This window comes from Globicephala melas, chromosome 18 (assembly GCF_963455315.2).
Source record: "Globicephala melas chromosome 18, mGloMel1.2, whole genome shotgun sequence".
Classification (NCBI taxonomy): Eukaryota; Metazoa; Chordata; class Mammalia; order Artiodactyla; family Delphinidae; genus Globicephala; species Globicephala melas.
In genome coordinates, this window is record NC_083331.1 from 3703744 (window position 1) to 3722442 (window position 18699).

The following is an 18699-nucleotide window of genomic DNA, read 5'->3' on the forward strand; positions in this document are numbered from 1 at the left end:
ATAGATTGTATGTTGTCCTGTTTATACGGGAATATCTCTTTAGGTCTTTGTACTAGAGTAATATCATCTGGAGATAGCCCAGTCATCTGTATGTAAAAAATTGGGGGTTTTTTCGCCTTCTGGAGCTGGGCATCGCAGCCAGCATCCCTGACAATGAGGGGCTTGTTGAGCTACACAGAGTTCAAGAGTGTGGGCAGCTCCTGACTCCCCTGGTTTGTTTTCCCTTAGGTTTTCTGGGGTCACTGCATCAACGCCTTGGTCCACTCCCTCATCCTCTTCTGGTTTCCCATGAAAGCGCTGGAGCACGGTAGGTAATGGCTTCGAGATCCAACTCTCAGCAGGTAGCTTTGCAGCCCCTCAGCGCCAGTTGTTCACAATTTTCTTCCCCAGTTCTGCAGACCCAGAGATCACAGGAACAAATTTCAAAAGAAAAACATAGGAAACATCTGATGGGCTTATTACTAGCTTGTAGGTTTCACCCATTCTGGCTCGGAGAACCCATTTTCTTTCCAGTTGCCTGGAGAGTTTAAATGCTAGGAATTCTAAACTTTATTTTTAATAACCATTTGAGTCAAGGATCTTGAAGAAAAGCACTGTCCTATAATGAAACATCGATGCCTCTTGTGCACCAATTTGAAATTTTCTGTTAAGTACTTGGGCTTTCGTTTTCCAAGCCTGACGTACCTCTATGCCAAATAACTCAAATCTCGTGAGAGTTTTATCTTATGCCCAGTTTTCCGAAAGTCTCCTTTCCTTGACGTACGCTTTTCAAGCAAACGTTTAAAGCTTGCTGGAGGACTGATTCTCCCTGTTGGTTTCAGTCTTCCCTAAGCTGAAGGAGGGGTGTATTTGTTCATACTTCTTAATACATCCACAATGTGACCTCTTAAAGAGACATACCTTTTAGTCTCAAAAAGTGAAAATGTGTCACAAGAATGCTACTTTTTACCCCTCAAATCATAATAATACCCCTGGGGAAAATCACTCCAAATGTTGACTAGACAAGGCCTTTCATTGTATAGAGAACCAACAAATAGGAAGTTTCCAAGCTTCTTTGTTTCTGTCAGTGTTTTTCTGTGTTTCAGATGGACATGATTCATCCTTACTGATGTGCTTTAACCTGTCAAATGCATGCCCAACAAGTGTGTTATATACCCTGTGACCTTTTCTCTCAGTTTCATCCGATGCCCTTTTCCTTCAAGGGTCCCTAAGTCTCTAAATCAGAAAATACAATTTTCTGCTTCCGGCCCCACCCCCAAAGGGGCATTCTAGTGGAATCGTTCTCTTTGAATGATAAAGCTTTCCTGTGGTTCATCTTCACTAATAGTAGATTTAATTTCTTTTGAAATGGTTTTGTGAGTAAGGGCTCACAAATATAAGAGTGTTGACTGTGGTTTGTTTTAGAAGCTCTGACAGTCTGGTGATAAAGCAGCCGTCATTGTATCAGGCTGGGCTGGGGATGGGAGGTAGTGTGTCTTGTGTGTCTCGTGAGCACAAGAACAGGTTTGGCAGGTGTTCTCTCGGCCAGGAGCCCAACCTTTCGTCCTTAGGAAGAGACAGGCCCCCCACCCTCTTATCTCGGCATAGACTTTGTCCCTAAACGTGCGGTGCTTGCCTTTGGACTCACAGAAGTTTGGCGTGATGGTCATTTACTCGCCTGCTTCAGAAGGAGCGAGCAGGGCCTGTTTTCAGCAAAGACGATGGTTTCTGATCCCGAGTCATGAATATGTGCTTTGAGATTGTGGTTTGTAGTTTATGTTGGGATCATTATTGTTCACCTAGATTCCATCCTGTAAATCCATTCGTTCTCCTAACATGGTCTGTATTTGAAAGGGGATAGACTCCAAACGGTTACTAATTTACCTAAGAGATATCACCAGGTGAATTTCAAGTCGGTTTCTATCACCCTTACCTGCTTCCCTCAGATTAGCAATTGGCCAAGCAGCCGAAAGAATGATTTTTTTCCCCATCTTTAAAATCATCATCACCATCATTATTTCATCATATGCCTTCAGCACAGAGGTTTTCTTTTGGTTGTGTTGTAAACAGTAACTTTTTTTTTTTTTTTGCGGTACGCGGGCCTCTCACTGCCGTGGCCTCTCCCGTTGCGGAGCACAGGCTCAGCGGCCATGGCTCACGGGCCCAGCCGCTCCGCGGCGTGTGGGATCCTCCCGGACCGGGGCACGAACCCGTGTCCCCTGCATCGGCAGGCGGACTCTCAACCACTGCGCCACCAGGGAAGCCCAACAGTAACCTTTTGAGGGAAACTGTTGAAGGTGAAATAAATAGCAAACATTAAGCGTATTTAGCAAAGAACAACCGGAGGCCGGTTGGTGTTCTTGGTCACTAGTTGATGTCCTCTAACAATGGAATGACTATGTTAGGATGAATTTCTAAATTCTCACTATTAATAGACAGCGAAATGATTATTGTTCCTTAGCGCTGTTCATTCATGTGATCCTTATGTCTGAGACACTGTGGTAGGTTCTGAGGGTGGTGGGTAAATGAGTCAATGCGGGTCTCACCCTTCAAGGAGTTTGCCGTCTGGTGAGTTAGCAGGTAGTTCTCTCGCGAGGCGGAAAATCATTCTCAAGTAAAATACAGGTAAAGTGCTCTCAGACTGTAGAGGGCTGAGAGAGAGACGCCTTTCAGGTGGGATGATCCATGGCTCGTTCGAGGAGATGATGTGTAGCCTTAGCCTGAAAGTCCAGGCAAAGGGAGATGTGCAGGGTTAGAGGAAGAGGCAAACGAAGGAGAGCGGTTCTAGACAGATGTGGAGAGCTTGAGAAGGTCATCCCTTCCGGGGTGGAAGGCAGGGCAAAGTGGGAGAAGGCAGGTGAAAGCCGGATTGCCGAGGGCTTGGAATGCGATGTTGAGAAATCGGGACTTGCTTTGGAGGCAGTGAACAGTCAGTAGAGTTTAGATCAAGGCAAGTATTGTGATCAGAGCAATTTGGGGAAAATGAATCCATCGTATCTCGTTAAGGTGAATGGTAGAAGGCGAGCTGGTGGCAAGAATCCTAGTTAGGTTTCCTGATCCAGGGGAGCCCAAGGAGGGTCAGACCCAGGGACTGGGAATGTGTTTAGAGAGGAGGGAGCATGTTTAGAGAAGAACTTGATCAGCAAAATTACTGCAGACCTATGACGTGCCAGGCGCCGAGGGTGCGGTGGACATAAGAGCATGTCTTGGTCTCCGGGGGCTTCCATAAGGTCAGAGCTGGCCATCAGGAATCACACACATAATTGCTTCATGGCCAGTGTGCTGCGTCCTACAGGCTGCAGGACGAGCTTGTAATACCGGGACACAGCCTAGTCTAGCGGGTCAAGGAAGCATCTTCTCCAAGGAAGTGACACTTGAGTTCTTAAAAGATGAATAGGGGATGATCCAGTAGGGCCGGGAGGTATGGGTAAAGGCGGGGAGAAGAAGCATTCCTGGCTGGGACCACGAGCACACAGGGCTGGTGCTGCCGAGGAGCTGGGAGAGCCCGTGGGCAGTGGCTCCCAATGGGGTGGGGGTCGGGGGGTGGGAGTCGGGACCTTGTTCAGCCTCTGGTGAGCGTTTCCAGACACTGAGCATCCCTGGCCCTGGTCGGTGAACCCGCCCACCGTCAGTCACCCTTTTTCCCATCCTTGTGCAACTGTGAATCAGAACACGTCTGCACACATCTCCAGCATCCGCTCTGGGTCTGCAGCAGCGTCCCTAGTCGAGCATTCTGGGTGTTAGGTGACAGTCAGATCACCAAAATACACATGGGGACTTCTTTTAGTGAAGGGTTTAAGGTAGGAGAGTTACACCATGGGACTTGCCTCTGAGGAAGATAAGACAGCCGTGTGGAGAAATACATAAGGTCTGGCAAGAGCGTGGGTTTTGTGTGTTTGTTTCTTCGGGGGGGGGGGCAGACGGAAGTCAGAGGTGAAAATCAAGGAAGCTTGCAAGTTTGAGGAGAGCCGGGATACGGCAGCTGATCCGATTACTTACGTGCTGATTGTCCTCAATACAAGTGCGCTCCTGTTACACTTTGAATCGCCCCTTAGAAGGATGCAGTCACCCTTCTCCCAAAGAAGCGTGACAGCAGTTTGAGACAAACTGGGGCACTTTCAGAGTATGGGGACCCTGATCTCACAGAACAGTGCCTTTGGGCCCCACTCCAGCGTCACACTCCAGTGTCACGTGCCACACTCTGAGCCCTGAGGGGCTTTGCTTGACCAGGGGCTGAGGGCTGCAGAGTAGCTTTGTTCCATTGTTTCATGCTCTGTGGACTGTGTCGTGAAGATGGTGGATTTTACCGGGCAATTCTCTCCGGTCTCCATGGAGACAGGCTTAGGTACATGCAGTGCTGGTCACTTCCCAGCATCATGGTTGGGAAGAAACGTTTCTAAGAAGGTGTGAGCCTGTTGTTCATTCCTTAGGAAGCTTCCAAGAATTTTGCCTTGCTTATTTTTGCGTGGTTTTGGATAGAATTTTCAAAGCGTTCCTTGGCTGGTGGAGTTGGTGACGATTCATTTCAAGCTTCCAAATACATTTTTCCACTCCAGCAATTCCGTAAATCAGATTTCTTCCAACCGTCACAACCTTACGCTCACGGCCACGGCTGGCCTGTAGCTCCCACCCTTTGATCTGAAACATGATTTTAGGTTAAAACCAGAGACATCACCTTTGCAGGGACCGAAATTCATCCAGACCTCGGTGTCAGGCCACACTCGGGCTTTCCATGGGTGTATCCAGTCTGCATATTTGAGCAACCATCCTTGAAGTGGAATGTGGTTATTGGCAAAAGGACGTAAAATCCGTTTTGATTTAAAAAAAGGAAATTTTCAGATTTTTCTTGATGAAATTTAAGAGGGAGGTGATGGGAATATACTTACCAGCAGAGAAAAATTCCCGAAAAAGAATTGTTCTTGACTCCTCACAGTGCACACTCTGGAAACCATTCCCTCCTCTTTCTAGAAGAAGAACTACCCTGTGGATACTTTGCAATACCATGTGGATAATTATTGGCCCTAATTAAGCAACAGGGTCTCTGAACATTCTTGGAGAAGGCTATTTTATACTTTTTGGTAAATGTGCTACTGTAAGACGAGGCATGTTTTATAAACAAATAATAGTGCACATGCATAAAATGAGATGTAGGGTACTTCTCTCTGCCTGTGCCATTATTGGGTCATTTAAGCTTGAATTATTTATGACCTATGCCTATTACTGTAAACTTGGTTATTTTATATCATGTCAGTTTCACGTTCAGCTGAGTTGGGGCATGACTGCCGTTGTTCCCCGAGATTGCAACTTCTTAAAATCAATGACTCATTCATTGAAAAAGAAAAGATAAGTGAGTGTGTCCTCTGTGCAGGTCAGTATTGGTAGATGGTAGTGCACATAACAGGCAAGTTCCCTGCCCTCGTGGAGCTTACACTGGACAAGGCAGGACTGAACAAAAAGAGAGGACAGTCAAGGTCAAATGGAGTGCATACCAAGGACCACTAACCTGGTTCCAGCTTTAAGGATTGCCCCCCAGAGGATGTGACAGCATAGTTGAAGGATGAACAGGAACAAGCTCGGAAAAGAGGAGGGGGGAGGGGTTTCAGGTTACGGGAAAGAGCATGGGGTGAGAGGGTGTGACTCCCAGTCAGAGAAGACCCCTGTGGCTGGAGGATTGGGGAGCAAGGGACGATAAAGGATGGAGACCAAGGAGTCAGACCATTTCCAGCCTGTCGGGACAAGCGAGCCTTTTGTAGTGTGAGTTTGCTGGGAGCCACTGATGGGTTATAAGCAGAGAACCACGTATCTGATGAACTTTGGTGGGACCACACCGGCCGAGATGATTGTCGGCGTCCGGCTGGTTGGCTGTCGTGTGGTCTTGTGTCGTGACCGTGTCAGAGAAGAGGATGGATCTGAGGGCTGCTTAGGAGGTAGAACTGGAAGGATCTGATGTTGTATCCATGAGTGCTTCCCTAGTCTGCCTGGTTGTAGGAGAATCTGCTCTTCTGTCACAAAACTTACCCGTAAAATACTATATTTTAAAGCATTTTAAAGGAAGGTACGGGAAACAAGAGCGGTGTTTTCTTCCCGTTGCAAAGTCAGTGACCATACTGTATACCCATTGTAAGATACAAGGTAAATGAAGGCGATCCAGGGACGCGCATTCAATGCTAAGTGGGACAGAAGAGGGGAGTAGTAACTCCACGTGGCCTCTGCATCTGGGAAAGCCACTGAGAGGACAGGGTAGTATGAACAGTCACAGAATCCTGAAGCGTATACATGAAGTGAATGGGACTTGCTCTCTAAAAACGAGAAGGACAGAACACTCTAGAAGCTTCTTGGAATTATACAAATGAAACTATAGCTAGCGTAGAGATCTAAATCACTAGTTGCTAACCCGGTCACTGGAGTACATTCAAAACCCAGTTTCCAAATTCAGAATGTCTTCTTCTGTTCTGGTTACCCTTAAACACGGTGAACTAGTAACGTCAAGTCCGCCTCATGTGCCTACAGCACTGTTGTTTGGAAACACAGAATGGGGCAGAAGGGCCGTGGCTTTCATGCACTCAAATGTCTCTTACGTTTCAGTGTCTCTCTTAATAAACTCTGAGCTACATATATTTTAAACAGTTGGGTTTGATGTAATGCTGTAAGAAGCGTGAGTCGTAGTTCCCAGATTTCACCCACGTAGCTTCTATGGGGAAGTTGAATCGAGGTGTATTAAGGTGGGAATAGCTGCTACAACAAGCAGCCCCCAAATATCAGGGCCGTAGTCCGGTAAAGGCTTAGTTCTGCCTCGTGTACCGATCAAACGGAGAAGTGCATTGTACATGGGTGTGTTGACTGTATGTTCTTATTTTCTGCATTTGTGATGCCCTGATAGTTGGGCCCATGATCCTGGAGAGACTGTGCTCCCAGGGTTGGCTAATTCCTAGGGAGAGCAAACAACTGTCCCACAAGCATGCCTTTGCTTCCCAGCCAACCATTCCGCCTCCCACACCCCCAGCCATCTCTGTACCTCACTCTCTCACACCAGGCCAATATCCCCTGCCCTAAATCACCCCCGGGCCAGGTACCACATAACTAGGGATCGACCTAAAACCCAGAGACGGTTGAAATAATTCACACTATCCAATCCTGAGCTTAAACAGTGTACCTACCCTGCTTCAGTCCATTTTGTCCCGTGAAAACCCCACTAGAGGCTCTGGGCCATGCTCTCCCCTCCTGCCTCCTGACTGACCCTGGTGCTTTCCCTTGGCCCTGCCTGACACCCCATGCGTCCTGTTTCTAGGGATCCGTGAGTATAAACTCCTTCCTTCACGATCGTCACGTCCACGTCTGTGTGTCTTTCGACACCTGATTGAAACAAGCCCTAGTTATTCTCAATACAGTGGCGCTCCATCTGTGCGGGGCCCCTGAGTTCACCCTCAGCCTTCGCGTGGGGATGGGAGAGAGCAGGAGAAGGACTGCTTGCTCTCAACCTCCTCTGGCAGGAAGCGATCCATCACTTCTGCTCACGTCTGATTGGCAAGAGCTAGTCCTGGGGCCCCACCTAGGTACGAAGAGCTGCGGAATGTCGTTAGACTATGCTCCCGGGAATAAAAAAAAGAGTCCATGCCTACGAGGTGGCTGTTTGACATTGGCAGGTGATCGAGTGCACTTTCCATCATTTTTACTTCCTTTTTCAAGTCTATTTTTAGTAAACAAGAGTGAAAAAAGAGATTGAAATCTGAGTTTCATACCCTTAACTTTATCCAGCAGAAATGTCAGTAAAGAGGAGAAAATCCAGCAAAAGGCTTATATAACCAGGAACTTAACCCAGTGCTGGTTATGAATGTAATTATAATCACTAACACTTGTATAAACTCTACGTTTTAGAAACTCTTTCCAATAGCTTATACCGCTCTTTACCAAGAAAGGAAAAAGTAACGTTTCTCTTTGTGAATACATAGCGTTGGAAGCAGAAAGAATTGTTTCAGTTGTAGTACAGACAGTACAGACATTGGAGCGGGATTAAGTCTAAGCTTATTTGGAAATTAGCTACTTGAAACTTGGAAGACGTTTGCACTCTTGATATTCATCTAATAGTAGCTGGTTGGCATCATACCTCCTCTGAGCCTCTGGAGTCTGAAGAGGCCCCAAGGGTGAGACGGGGGGAATGGAGAGCCGGATTAATATGCTGGAATCAGGCCTGCTCTGAACGAGTGCTGCTGAAGCTTCTAGAAGCAAAAAGGGTGGGAGAAGGGAAACAGGAGGAACTTGGTATCTGCTCTGCAGCCAGGATTCTTGGCAGGTGTCCTGACGTGGAGGGAATGGCGCCACCTCCCCTAATTCTTCTGACGGAGTCCTATGTGAGTGAGATACCTGTGATTTTTTTTTTTTTAACATAAAGTTTTTTATTTTTTTAAATTTTTTAAATTTTTGGCTGTGTTGGGTCTTTGTTGCTGCCCGTGGGCTTTCCTCTGGTTGCCGCGAGCGGGGGCTACTCTTCGTTGCGGTGCACGGGCTTCTCATTGCGGTGGCTTCTCTTGTTGCGGAGCACGGGCTCTAGGCGCACGGGCTTCGGTAGTTGTGGTGCGTGGGCTCAGTAGTCGTGGCTCGCGGGCTCTAGGGCGCAGGCTCAGTAGTTGTGGCGCACGGGCTTACTTGCTCCGTGGCATGTGGGATCTTCCCGGCCCAGGGCTCAAACCCCTGGCCCCCGCCTTGGAGGCGGATTCTTAACCACTGCGCCACCAGGGAAGCCCTACCTGTGATTTGGAATCCAGGCACTCCACGGATTTTTACTGCACTAAAAACACACACATACGTTCACCCCATCTGTTTTCCTGATTATTAAACCCTGTCCTCTCTGGCTGCACAGCACTATGCTATAACTTAGTTTCATATTTTGCTTTTTGTCAGAGCCCTTTCGGAATACATTTTTGTGGTTTAGCTGGGCCATGATGTAATGTGTTTAATGAGCATTTAATTGAAATGGCATCCTTATAAGATGTCATCAGCCTAGCCCTCTGGAAGCATCTGAGGTAAGTTCCTTTATCATTCTGTTTAGAAAACGAGACATACTTTTGTTACAAACCGTGGGTTTTCCAACAGATATTTTCAGAGAGCTTTTTGCATGCAGCGTTTGGGGTCATCACTACTCACGCGAGGGTTCGTGTGGGTTTGTCCCCATTGTTCACAACAGTCTGTTTTAGTGTCTGCGTTTCTAAACCTCATTTGGCTAAACCTACATCATGTCAGTCCCTGGATCCAACCAGATTTTGCAAATAATGTAAGTCTGGACGAACAGGCTGGGTCTGAGGGTCCTGAAGCCAAGGCATTGTGTCGGCTTCTAAGAGAATGACTGGCTCTCAGGATGCGGCTTCTAGCTCTGGTATTTTGTAATAATACTTTCGATGTATAGGGTCGGCACCATCATTAGATTAGGTTTTACACCACACGTGGCCACAGCTGGTCATTCTAAATGTGACTCAGTCCTTTATCCGACAAAGCAGTTGGGAAACCTTCTCGCTCGTTCAGGTTCTTTACTCTGTGGAACTCCTTCCCTGGACTTTTGGTCCAGCAACGTTTCAGCTCTCACCTGGGTGGATGTGATCCTCCGCCTGCCAAGGCCTGGCTGATCTCACACGGTTCAGTGAAACGCCGGCGGTGCCGACGCAACAGGCAGCCGGATTCTCCTTCCCTCTGCCCTAGCTCTGCTGAGCCTTCGTGCGCTAGCGCGAGGTTTCCGTTGGGAAATGCTCAGCATCCTGCCGGTTAACAAAGTTCTGGTGAGATCACCTGTCTCCACCTGCACGTTTGGTGGATCTCTTTTACAGGGACCTTTTTTAGAACCTGGTGTGGTCTGGCCCGTGCTGGCCTCACCATTCTGGCCACTGTAGCGCTCCTATCCCACACCCCGCCCGCCCCGTGCATCTCAAGGTTCTACTCCAGCAGGGCAGGAGTCCACCTCCGTGCGTCTAGGCGGGCCGTGCGTCCTTTTGTGCCTGAACTGTCCTTTCCCCCTCTCTGCCCCCTTCCTCCCAAACATCCCACTGTACCACCCCATGCTGCTTTGTCTGCAGTAATCTTCCTATCGTTTACATAGATGGTGGATAAGTGTTGTTCTGAAGGCTGGCTTGGGGACCCAATTACTCATCTTGGCTTGGGGGTTCTTTTTCTCCTATCAAAAAAAAAAAAATCACTTGAGATTTTAAATATCCAACTAAAATGAAAGCAGCTAAACCACAGGAAAGTTGTTTTCCTGAGTGGAATGGTGGAATCCTAACAGTACTGTTAAGATTAAACAAAGTGGGAAGAAGTAATTTGTCAGCAACATGCTTCAGGAATAAACTCGACAGTCCACACGGGCTTTTCCAGCCTGGAATTATCAGCCAAGCTGTATCTTATTAATGCATTCCTCTGCCAATGATTGTTTAGGACTTCAGATCTTTTCTTCAGGAGGAGGTTATTGGCAAATCTTAACAAGGAATGAGGCCCGCAGGTATTTGCCTCTAAAACAGTTGAAATATAACCTTTAAGAGAAGACTGTATTCCGTGGGAATTTCCCCAACAGGGTGGGCAAAGCAATGACTTGTGACTTGTTTAGTGGATGCTATCTTTTCCGAGGCTCTTGACGTGTCCCAGAATCTCAAGTTAGTTTGGGAGTTTCTCCTCCAAGGAATAAATTATTCCCAGGTGGTATTAGTTTCGATTGGGATAGGAGATGCTCTTTCCTAAGCAGAAAGCTAAAATGCAGTGTTGAGTTATCCTTCCAAAATGATGAGCTGAAATAGTAGGGTGATCCTGCTTCACTAAACGTTATCTGAGGTTCATTCCGATTGGTTCAAGTGCAGACATATTATGTAATGCCAGTAGCACTTTACTGTCATGGCAAGGTAGAAATTAATGCATTATAAAATTCTAGAAGCTGCGGTTGGAAGATGTCCCTGGGTTTCACTGTCTGTTCCTTCTGTTCATGCCGAATTGCCAGCATGGTGGTCCGTGGTCTTAAGTGTCTCCATGGAGATGTTCTCTTCACCAGTGAGCTCTCAGTCCCAGAGGTAATCACAGGGTTTACCCACTTGAAAGGCCATCGAGCGATGGCAGTCGCATCCCTTTGTACCAAGGCCTCACCCTGTTTCTCTGCTGATGGTGTGAGTTGTGAGGTCCCACCACACTCTCCCCCTCGGCCTGACCACAGAGGAGGGGGTTCCCTTCATTAGTCACTCTTTTTTTTTTTAAATAAATTTATTCATTTATTTATTTTTGTCTGCATAGGGTCCTTGTTGCTGCGCGCGGGCTTTCTCTAGTTGTGGCGAGCGGGGGCTACTCTTCGTTGCGGTGCGCGGGCTTCTCATTGCGGTGGCTTCTCTTGTTGCGGAGCACCGGCTCTAGGCGCATGGGCTTCAGTAGTTGTGGCACACGGGCTCAGTAGTTGTGGCTTGCAGGCTCTAGAGCACAGGCTCAGTAGTTGTGGCACACGGGCTCAGTAGTTGTGGTTTGCGGGCTCTAGAGCGCAAGCTCAGTAGTTGTGGTGTGCGGGCTTCGTTGCTCCGCGGCATGTGGGATCTTCCCGGACCAGGGCTCGAGCCTGTGTCCCCTGCATCGGCAGGCGGGTTCTTAACCACTGCGCCACCAGGGAAGCCCCTCATTAGCCACTCTTACTTTGGGGTATATTCTCTCTACTTATTCCAGCTCCTCTGTTTTCTTTCCTCTGATGCTGTGATTCTCAATCCGGGGAATTTTTCCCCCAGGAGACACTGGCGTTGTCTGGAGGCGTTTTTGGTTGTCACAACTGGCATCTAGTGGGGAGAGGCCAGGGGTGCTGCCAGACACTCTGTAATCACAGGACGGTGCCGCCCCCCAGCCCCGCAACTAAGAATTACCTAGAAAAATGTCAGCAGTGCTGAGATGAGCAGCTCCGGACTAATGAACTCAAACTAAAAGGCCAGACAGATCTCAAGGGGCTACTGCTGCTTCCCGCACTTGTGCCCTGGGTTGTACAGAATCTCTGCCGTGTGAATCTCATTTTCTTTCCACCTATTTCTCTGCTAGAAAGTTCCTCCCTGTTAGGTGTTGGTATTTCAAAAGAGTTCTTAGTCTATTTTTCCCCTTGAAGTTGTCTTCTTTTCTTCTTTGGGGTCCATTTTTCTAACTCAGTTAATGAAAACAATCTTGTATTACAAAGCTTACAGTTTCTCACTAAGCGTGTGACCTTGCATGTCATTTAGCTTCTCTTTGCTGCCCCAGTTGCCTCATCTGAAATATGCAGGCCATAATACCATTTCATAGCATTGTTAGAGCATTAAAGAAGTACTTACTCACGTAGGTAAAGTGCTTAGAACAGAGCCTGTCTTATACTTAGTAACATATGTTATCTGTTTTCCATGTAGAATTAACAATGTCTAACAGTTTTTTGTTCACTATTTGTATATCCTTAAAATATGAAACACATTCTAAGCCCTCCATATTTAGACAAATGCTTTGTATATTTAATTTCTTTTAGTACATGAATCAACCAGCATTTGAAATATTACTATCAAAAGGAAATTCACAAGTTGTCAAGCCATAATTGTAAACCTTGGTTTTCAGCTTAGTCTCCTGGCCCTTCTAACTCTTTCATCTGACCAGAGTTTTCTCCAGACTCTGTCAGGGCTTCGTGTAGGTAGAACTTCAGGGCCCTCAGATCACTGCTTTTCTCAATGAAAGGGTCTTTTCTTCATTCATGAACACATAGGATGAGACTGAGGTTAGGAAATCCATCCTGAGCTAAAATGGACAGGACGAAGCTCTGAAGCTCTCAGGTTTCTACCACTGAATCCCTGATTTAGCAGCTAAGAACATGGACCTTAGAATCTTAGCATTTTCTACCTAAAAGAACCTTGGTGATAATTCAGTCATCATTGTCTGTGTCTGATAGAACCACCCCCATTTTGTAGGTGTGGACGCTGAGACCCAGAACCTAAAATGTTAAAATACGAAATCATGGCAAAGCTGGAACAAGAGAGTGGGGCTGAACAAGGTCTTCTAACCCTCATTACTGGGAGCTTTTTCTACTAACCCAACTCCTTCTCTCCACCTCATTTTTCCAAATATCCTTTTGTCTCTCTTCCTAATAGCACGTGCTTCACTGCTGTCTCTTCGTCCTGTTGTAAATTTCAGACATCGATCGCCTGGTACAGAGTTTTCAAGGGCCACCCTTTTCATCAGCGTTCCCGCGTTAATATGACCTAGTGAATGATACCACGGTTCACCTCGTTACTCAGACCCCAAACCTCAAAATCTCTGTTGATTCTTCCCATTCACTCTCACCCCCACCCAGATCAAAAACAAATGCTGTCATCTCTCTGTTCAGAATACGTGCCAAAAGTTGTCACTTCCTTCTGCTTACAACATACGCACTGGCCTGCGGTGTCCACCAGAACTTGTGTGATGGTGGAGATGTCCTGCATCCGTGGTCTCCGGGACAGTCGCCGCAAGCCACGTGGCTACCGACTGAGCATCTGAAACGTGGTTATGTGTGACTGAGGAACTGAATGTTTTTAATAACAGCTTTATTGCTATATAATTTACATACCATACAATTCACCTGATTTGGGGGGCGGGGGTCAAAACCACAATGCTAATGATTTTATAAGGATATTACAATGCAGCCAGGGTTACCAGAGGACGACTTGAGACCCCTTCTGTGCATGTGTCTGGCCGGGACCTCCTCTCGACCACAAGAATGAGGGGGCTGCGTGGGCTGTGCAGTCTCTCATCCAGTGAAGGCTCTTCATCCTGATAGTATCATAGTTTATCTCAAAGGGTCAGCATGAAACCAGCTGCAGCAGGTCACCCCAAAGCCTATCTGTTTCCTACCTGGCGGTGGCGCGCGCTCCACGGTTTTCATGCTGCGGAGTTTCTCGCTCAGGTGCTACAAAGTTTCTGTTTTAGATGCTGTTTCTCTATGAGTCGTGGCCTCATTAAGTGCAGAACAAGGAAGTGGCTTTGCTTTTTGTCTAATGCCTATACATGAAGAGGCTGTCCTTGGGCCCCGCCCTGTCTTGCCTGCCTCACACCCGTTTAAATTGTACAGTTCTATGGTTTTTAATGTATTCACGTGGTTTTGCAGCTATCACCTTAATCAGTGTCCAAGCATTTTCATCACCCCCAAAAGAAACTCCATATCTATCAGCACCCACTCTCCGTTCCCACCCAAACACCCTCAGCTCCTGCAACCACTAATCTACTTGCTGTCTCTATAGATTTGCCTGTTGTGGACATTTCACACTGGTAGAGTCATATGATACATGGCCTTTTGTGACTGGCGTCTTTCACTTAGCGTAAGATTTTTCAAGGTTCACCCATGTCGTTCACGTACCAGTACTTTATTCCTCTTAATAGCTCAGTAATACACCCCTGTATGTATAGTCCACATTTCCTCCATTGATGGACTTGTGACTGCTGTGAATGATGCCGCTATCAACATTCATGTATGAGTTTTTGTGTGTTTCATTCGTGATTTTATCTCTCTTGGGTGTGTACCTAGAAGTGGAATTGCTGGGTCATATGGTAACTAGACATAACGTTGTTTGTTTGCTTTTTAATTTTATTTATTTATTTACTTATTTATGGCTGCATTGGGTGTTTGTTGCTGTGCACGGGCTTTCTCTAGTTGCGGCAAGCGGGGGCTACTCTTCGTTGCGGTGTGCGGGCCTCTCATTGTGGTGTCTTCTCTTGTTGCGGAGCACGGGCTCTAGGCACGTGGGCTTCAGTAGTTGTGGCTCGCGGGCTCAGTAGTTGTGGCTCACGGGCTCTAGAGCACAGGCTCAGTAGTTGTGGTGCAGGCTTCAGTAGTTGTGGCACGTGGGCTCAGTAGTTGTGGCTCATGGGCTCTAGAGCACAGGCTCAGTAGTTGTGGTGCAGACTTCAGTAGTTGTGGCATGTGGGCTCAGTAGTTGTGGCTCGAAGGCTCAGTAGTTGTGGCACACGAGCTCTAGAGCGTAGGCTCAGTAGTTGTGGTGCACAGGCTTAATTGCTTAGCAGCATGTGGGATCTTCCTGGACCAGGGATCGAACCCGTGTCCCCTGCATTGGCAAGCAGATTCTTAACCACTGTGCCACCAGGGAAGTCCCTAGGCATAACCTTTTGAGGAACTGCCTGACAGTTTTACACAATGGCTGCAGCATTTCACTTTCCCACCAGCGGTGTCTGAGGGTCCTAATTTGACCACATCCTCTGCCACCTCTTGTTACTATCTATCTTTTTTATCATAGCCACCCTGGTAGGTGTGAAATGATATCTCGTGGGTTTTGGTTTTGAATTTCCTTGATGTCTAATGACGTTGAGCATCCCTTCATGTACTTGGACATCGGTACCTCTTCTTTGGAAAAATTTCTGTGCAGAGCCCTTTCCCACTTTTAAATTGTGTTGTCTTTTTACCGTTGAGCTGTAAGAGTTGTTTTTGTATTCCGGATACAGGTTCCTGATCAGATAAATATTTGCAAATATTTTCTCCATTCCGGAGGTTTTTGTCTTTTCACTCTCAGGATGGTGTCCTTTGAAGCACAAAAGTTTCTAATTTTGATGAAGTCTGATTGATCTCCTTGTTTCTTTTGTCATGGCGCTTTTGGTGCCAAAGCTAAGAGACCATTGCCAAATCTAAGGCCATAAAGATTTAATCCTGTGTTTTATCCTCGAGCTTTTTGGGTTTTGTTCTATGGTCCATTTTATGTCTACAATTCAGAGGCATTACATTCAGAATGTTTACAGCCCTCACCAATAATCTATTCCAAAATCTTTTCATCACCCTAAATCGAAACGCTGTACACTTGCTGCAGTAATGCCTCATTCCCCCCTCCTCCCCAATCCCTAGCCGGAACTGAATTTTTTTATTGTATTTTAATTAATTTAAATGTAAACAGCAGCTCGAGGCTACTGTATTGGACTCAACTCTGCATGCCACCAGTATCATCCTCCTGGATGGATTGCTCCAATCATTTCCAAACTGGAATTGCACCTGTTATTATTCTGTTCTTGGTCGTCCAGGATCTGTTCTCCCATAAAAGCTGGACTATTCCCTTAAGAACGTAACTCATACCATTTTACTCTCTGGTTTCCTGTCGTAGTTAACAGAGAAATTCAAGCTCCCCACTATGACCTACGTTAATTGGCCCCTTCTTACTGTCTGGGCGCTCTCCCCAGAGTCTGCAGCCAGACTGGCCTTTGTGATGGTCTTTGAGCTCATCGTTGCTGTCTGTATTCAGACTGTTGGCCAGTCCTCTGCCTGGAACGCTCTAGCCCAGATGTTCACTTAACTCACTCCCTTGAACTGTTGCGATCTGCTCAGATGTTACCTCCTCAAAGAGATTTTTGCGGGACTCCCTGTCTAGAGTAGCAGCCCCGTCCGTCTCTATTCCATACCTGCTACGTCTTTGTGTGTTTTTGTCTTGTCTCCCTCACTGTACTGGGAGCTCCACGGAGACAGGGATCTTGTCTCCCCACTTCCCGCTTTAAAGTAGGCTTTAAATAAATATTTGTCCTGTAAATAAAAGACTAATGTTACCCCTTTCACAGCTATCATCTCTGTTAGAATCAAAGCAATGGTCTCTGGTCTAATCTCAAGTGTTTCTTTATTGAGGCTTTTCTTTAAAAGTGTCGTCTTTATTATTAAAGCAATCTTAGGGCCAGTTACTAAAATGCAAACCCTTACAGTTTTGAATAGCTGTTTGCTAATACATCAACTTGTGGCCTTCTCCAGCTTAACGTAGCCTCTTCTTTACTTTTCTGATCATTGTTTTCCTTCCTTCCTTTTTAATGAAGTCCTGCCTGAGTTTTGATTCTCCCTTCACCATGTCTCCCCTAGGCTTTGAGATTAATCCTTTTGAAGTCAGCGGCCACCCTAGGATAACTGTCACGGTCCCCAGGAGCAATCCCTGGGTTTAGGCCAGTACCTAACGCAGCCCGTGATGTCACTTTGTGGGTTCATCTGTCCTTATCTAGCATTAGCAGAAAGGGCCTGCCCTGTGGCTGGATGCAGGGTCCCACCATTACCAGATTTTCCCTGTGACGGTACTTGATCCTTATGGTGTTTGCGAAACTAAAAGGATCTTGATTCTTTAATAAGAATCAGATTCTTCAACAAACAGTTGGGTAAATTGGTGAGCCCAAATATGTGTGTACAACAGCTACTGGGTTGGAAATTTGAACAGAAAAATCCCTATACACTTGGCCTGTAGGCCACAGATGAGCATAAAAGAGAATAAAAGGGGATCGGCAGTGTCACCCAAAGAAACTATTTCTGATCTTAAAACAGGCTTTGACTCCTCAGGATACAGACCAGACTTTTCACAGCAGGCTAGCGGACCCAAACTAGACAATTCTCTTAGAGTTCTGCCTTAGTGATTGTTACCTACGCTGTAATAGTCATCGTTATGAAGAAAAAATTGGAAAGCTATAAAATTAAAACTTCGGAATCCTAGTTGTATCGTCTAGGCATCTCTCACTGGGTTGTTTGCATTCACCCGTTTATAGACTCCAGAAGTTCACGCAGAAGTTGACAGAGAACACAAGTAGTGAATACTCTTTTCAATTCTCTGAGTTCAATAATCATGAACTCATTTTGTATCATGTAGCTATCTTCTGCTGTTGGCCTGTAATTCCAATTTAGCAAAAATGAAAGACGACTAGTAAATGAACACGTGGAAAAGGTCTAATACTGGCGCCCACAAAGATAGATTAATATGTGTTTATACTGTTCCTTTTTCTAACTGACAAAAGGGAGATTTGAATCTGTATGAAAATGTAAATTTCCACACAGATCAAGGGTTTGGTTGTTCGGTTTGTTGGAAACCTGGTTTTGTTTGTTTGCTTCACTTGGCAAAAATATAAGGTGAAAAAATGCAGAGTTAGAAAAAGGAGGCATTAGAATCACAGACAATGCAATTTTCGAAATTCCCTTACATTTTGATCAATGTCTCTAAAGTTCTGTTTTTACATTCTGAATAAAATAGGTTGCAGTGCTCTGCTCTGGAGGGTAATTGTAACCTCTTTGTTTTTCAGATACTGTGCTGGCCAACGGTCATGCCACAGACTATTTATTTGTTGGAAATATCGTTTATACGGTAAGTTTACCTGTTTATTGAATCTTTCTTAGATGGCATGTGTGGGTTTCACCTCTCCCTCTATATAAAGCCTTTGTCATTATGACTTATTTCACATCTTTAAACTATATATTAGAGATTCCTTGTCTTGCCTGGCAAAAGGAATGAAGCTACTCTTTTCTATTTCCTACTCTGTCTCCGTATTTCTGTTCGCCATCGGTGTACAGGGAGCCAAGATTTGGCAACACGTAGGGCTCAGAGTGCTTGTGAAATGCTTACCTCGTATTTGAGTGAAGATTATGCAGAGTTAAGATTTCTGGACAGGTGATCAGCAGATGCCCCCATTCTTCAGATGACCGTTTCACATGTACTTGGGTGGGGGGGGGGGGGGGAAAACAAAACCAACACCAAGGGAAGGCGATTTCTCCCAAATCTTCCAAGCTAAGAAAAGGGCAAAGTAACTTACTTGTGAGAAGTCAATCACTAAAATGAGGGCTTTTCTTATAAGAACCTGCCTGTAATTTTCCTAAAACTGACCCCCAGAGAATTAGCTACCAAGATAGCACTTTCAAAGTCCAGACGCCACGGAGAAACTGCCTCTGGGGAGGATTTGGGATTTCTTCTGGGAAGTGAAAGTAAGTGAGGATAACGCATTTCC

The 18699-nt window shown here is 46.1% G+C and overlaps 1 protein-coding gene across 2 annotated transcripts in view; it reads left to right on the top strand.

The window, feature by feature from the left end:
* LOC115866786 (phospholipid-transporting ATPase IB) overlaps positions 1-18699 on the top strand; it is a 529444-nt gene that overhangs the window by 381146 nt on the left and 129599 nt on the right. For both annotated transcript variants that reach the window (XM_060287727.1, XM_060287726.1), the window contains exons 30-31: positions 229-307; positions 18001-18062. In XM_060287727.1, coding sequence (XP_060143710.1) covers positions 229-307; positions 18001-18062 — 141 coding nt within the window. The remainder of the gene's footprint in view (positions 1-228; positions 308-18000; positions 18063-18699) is intronic.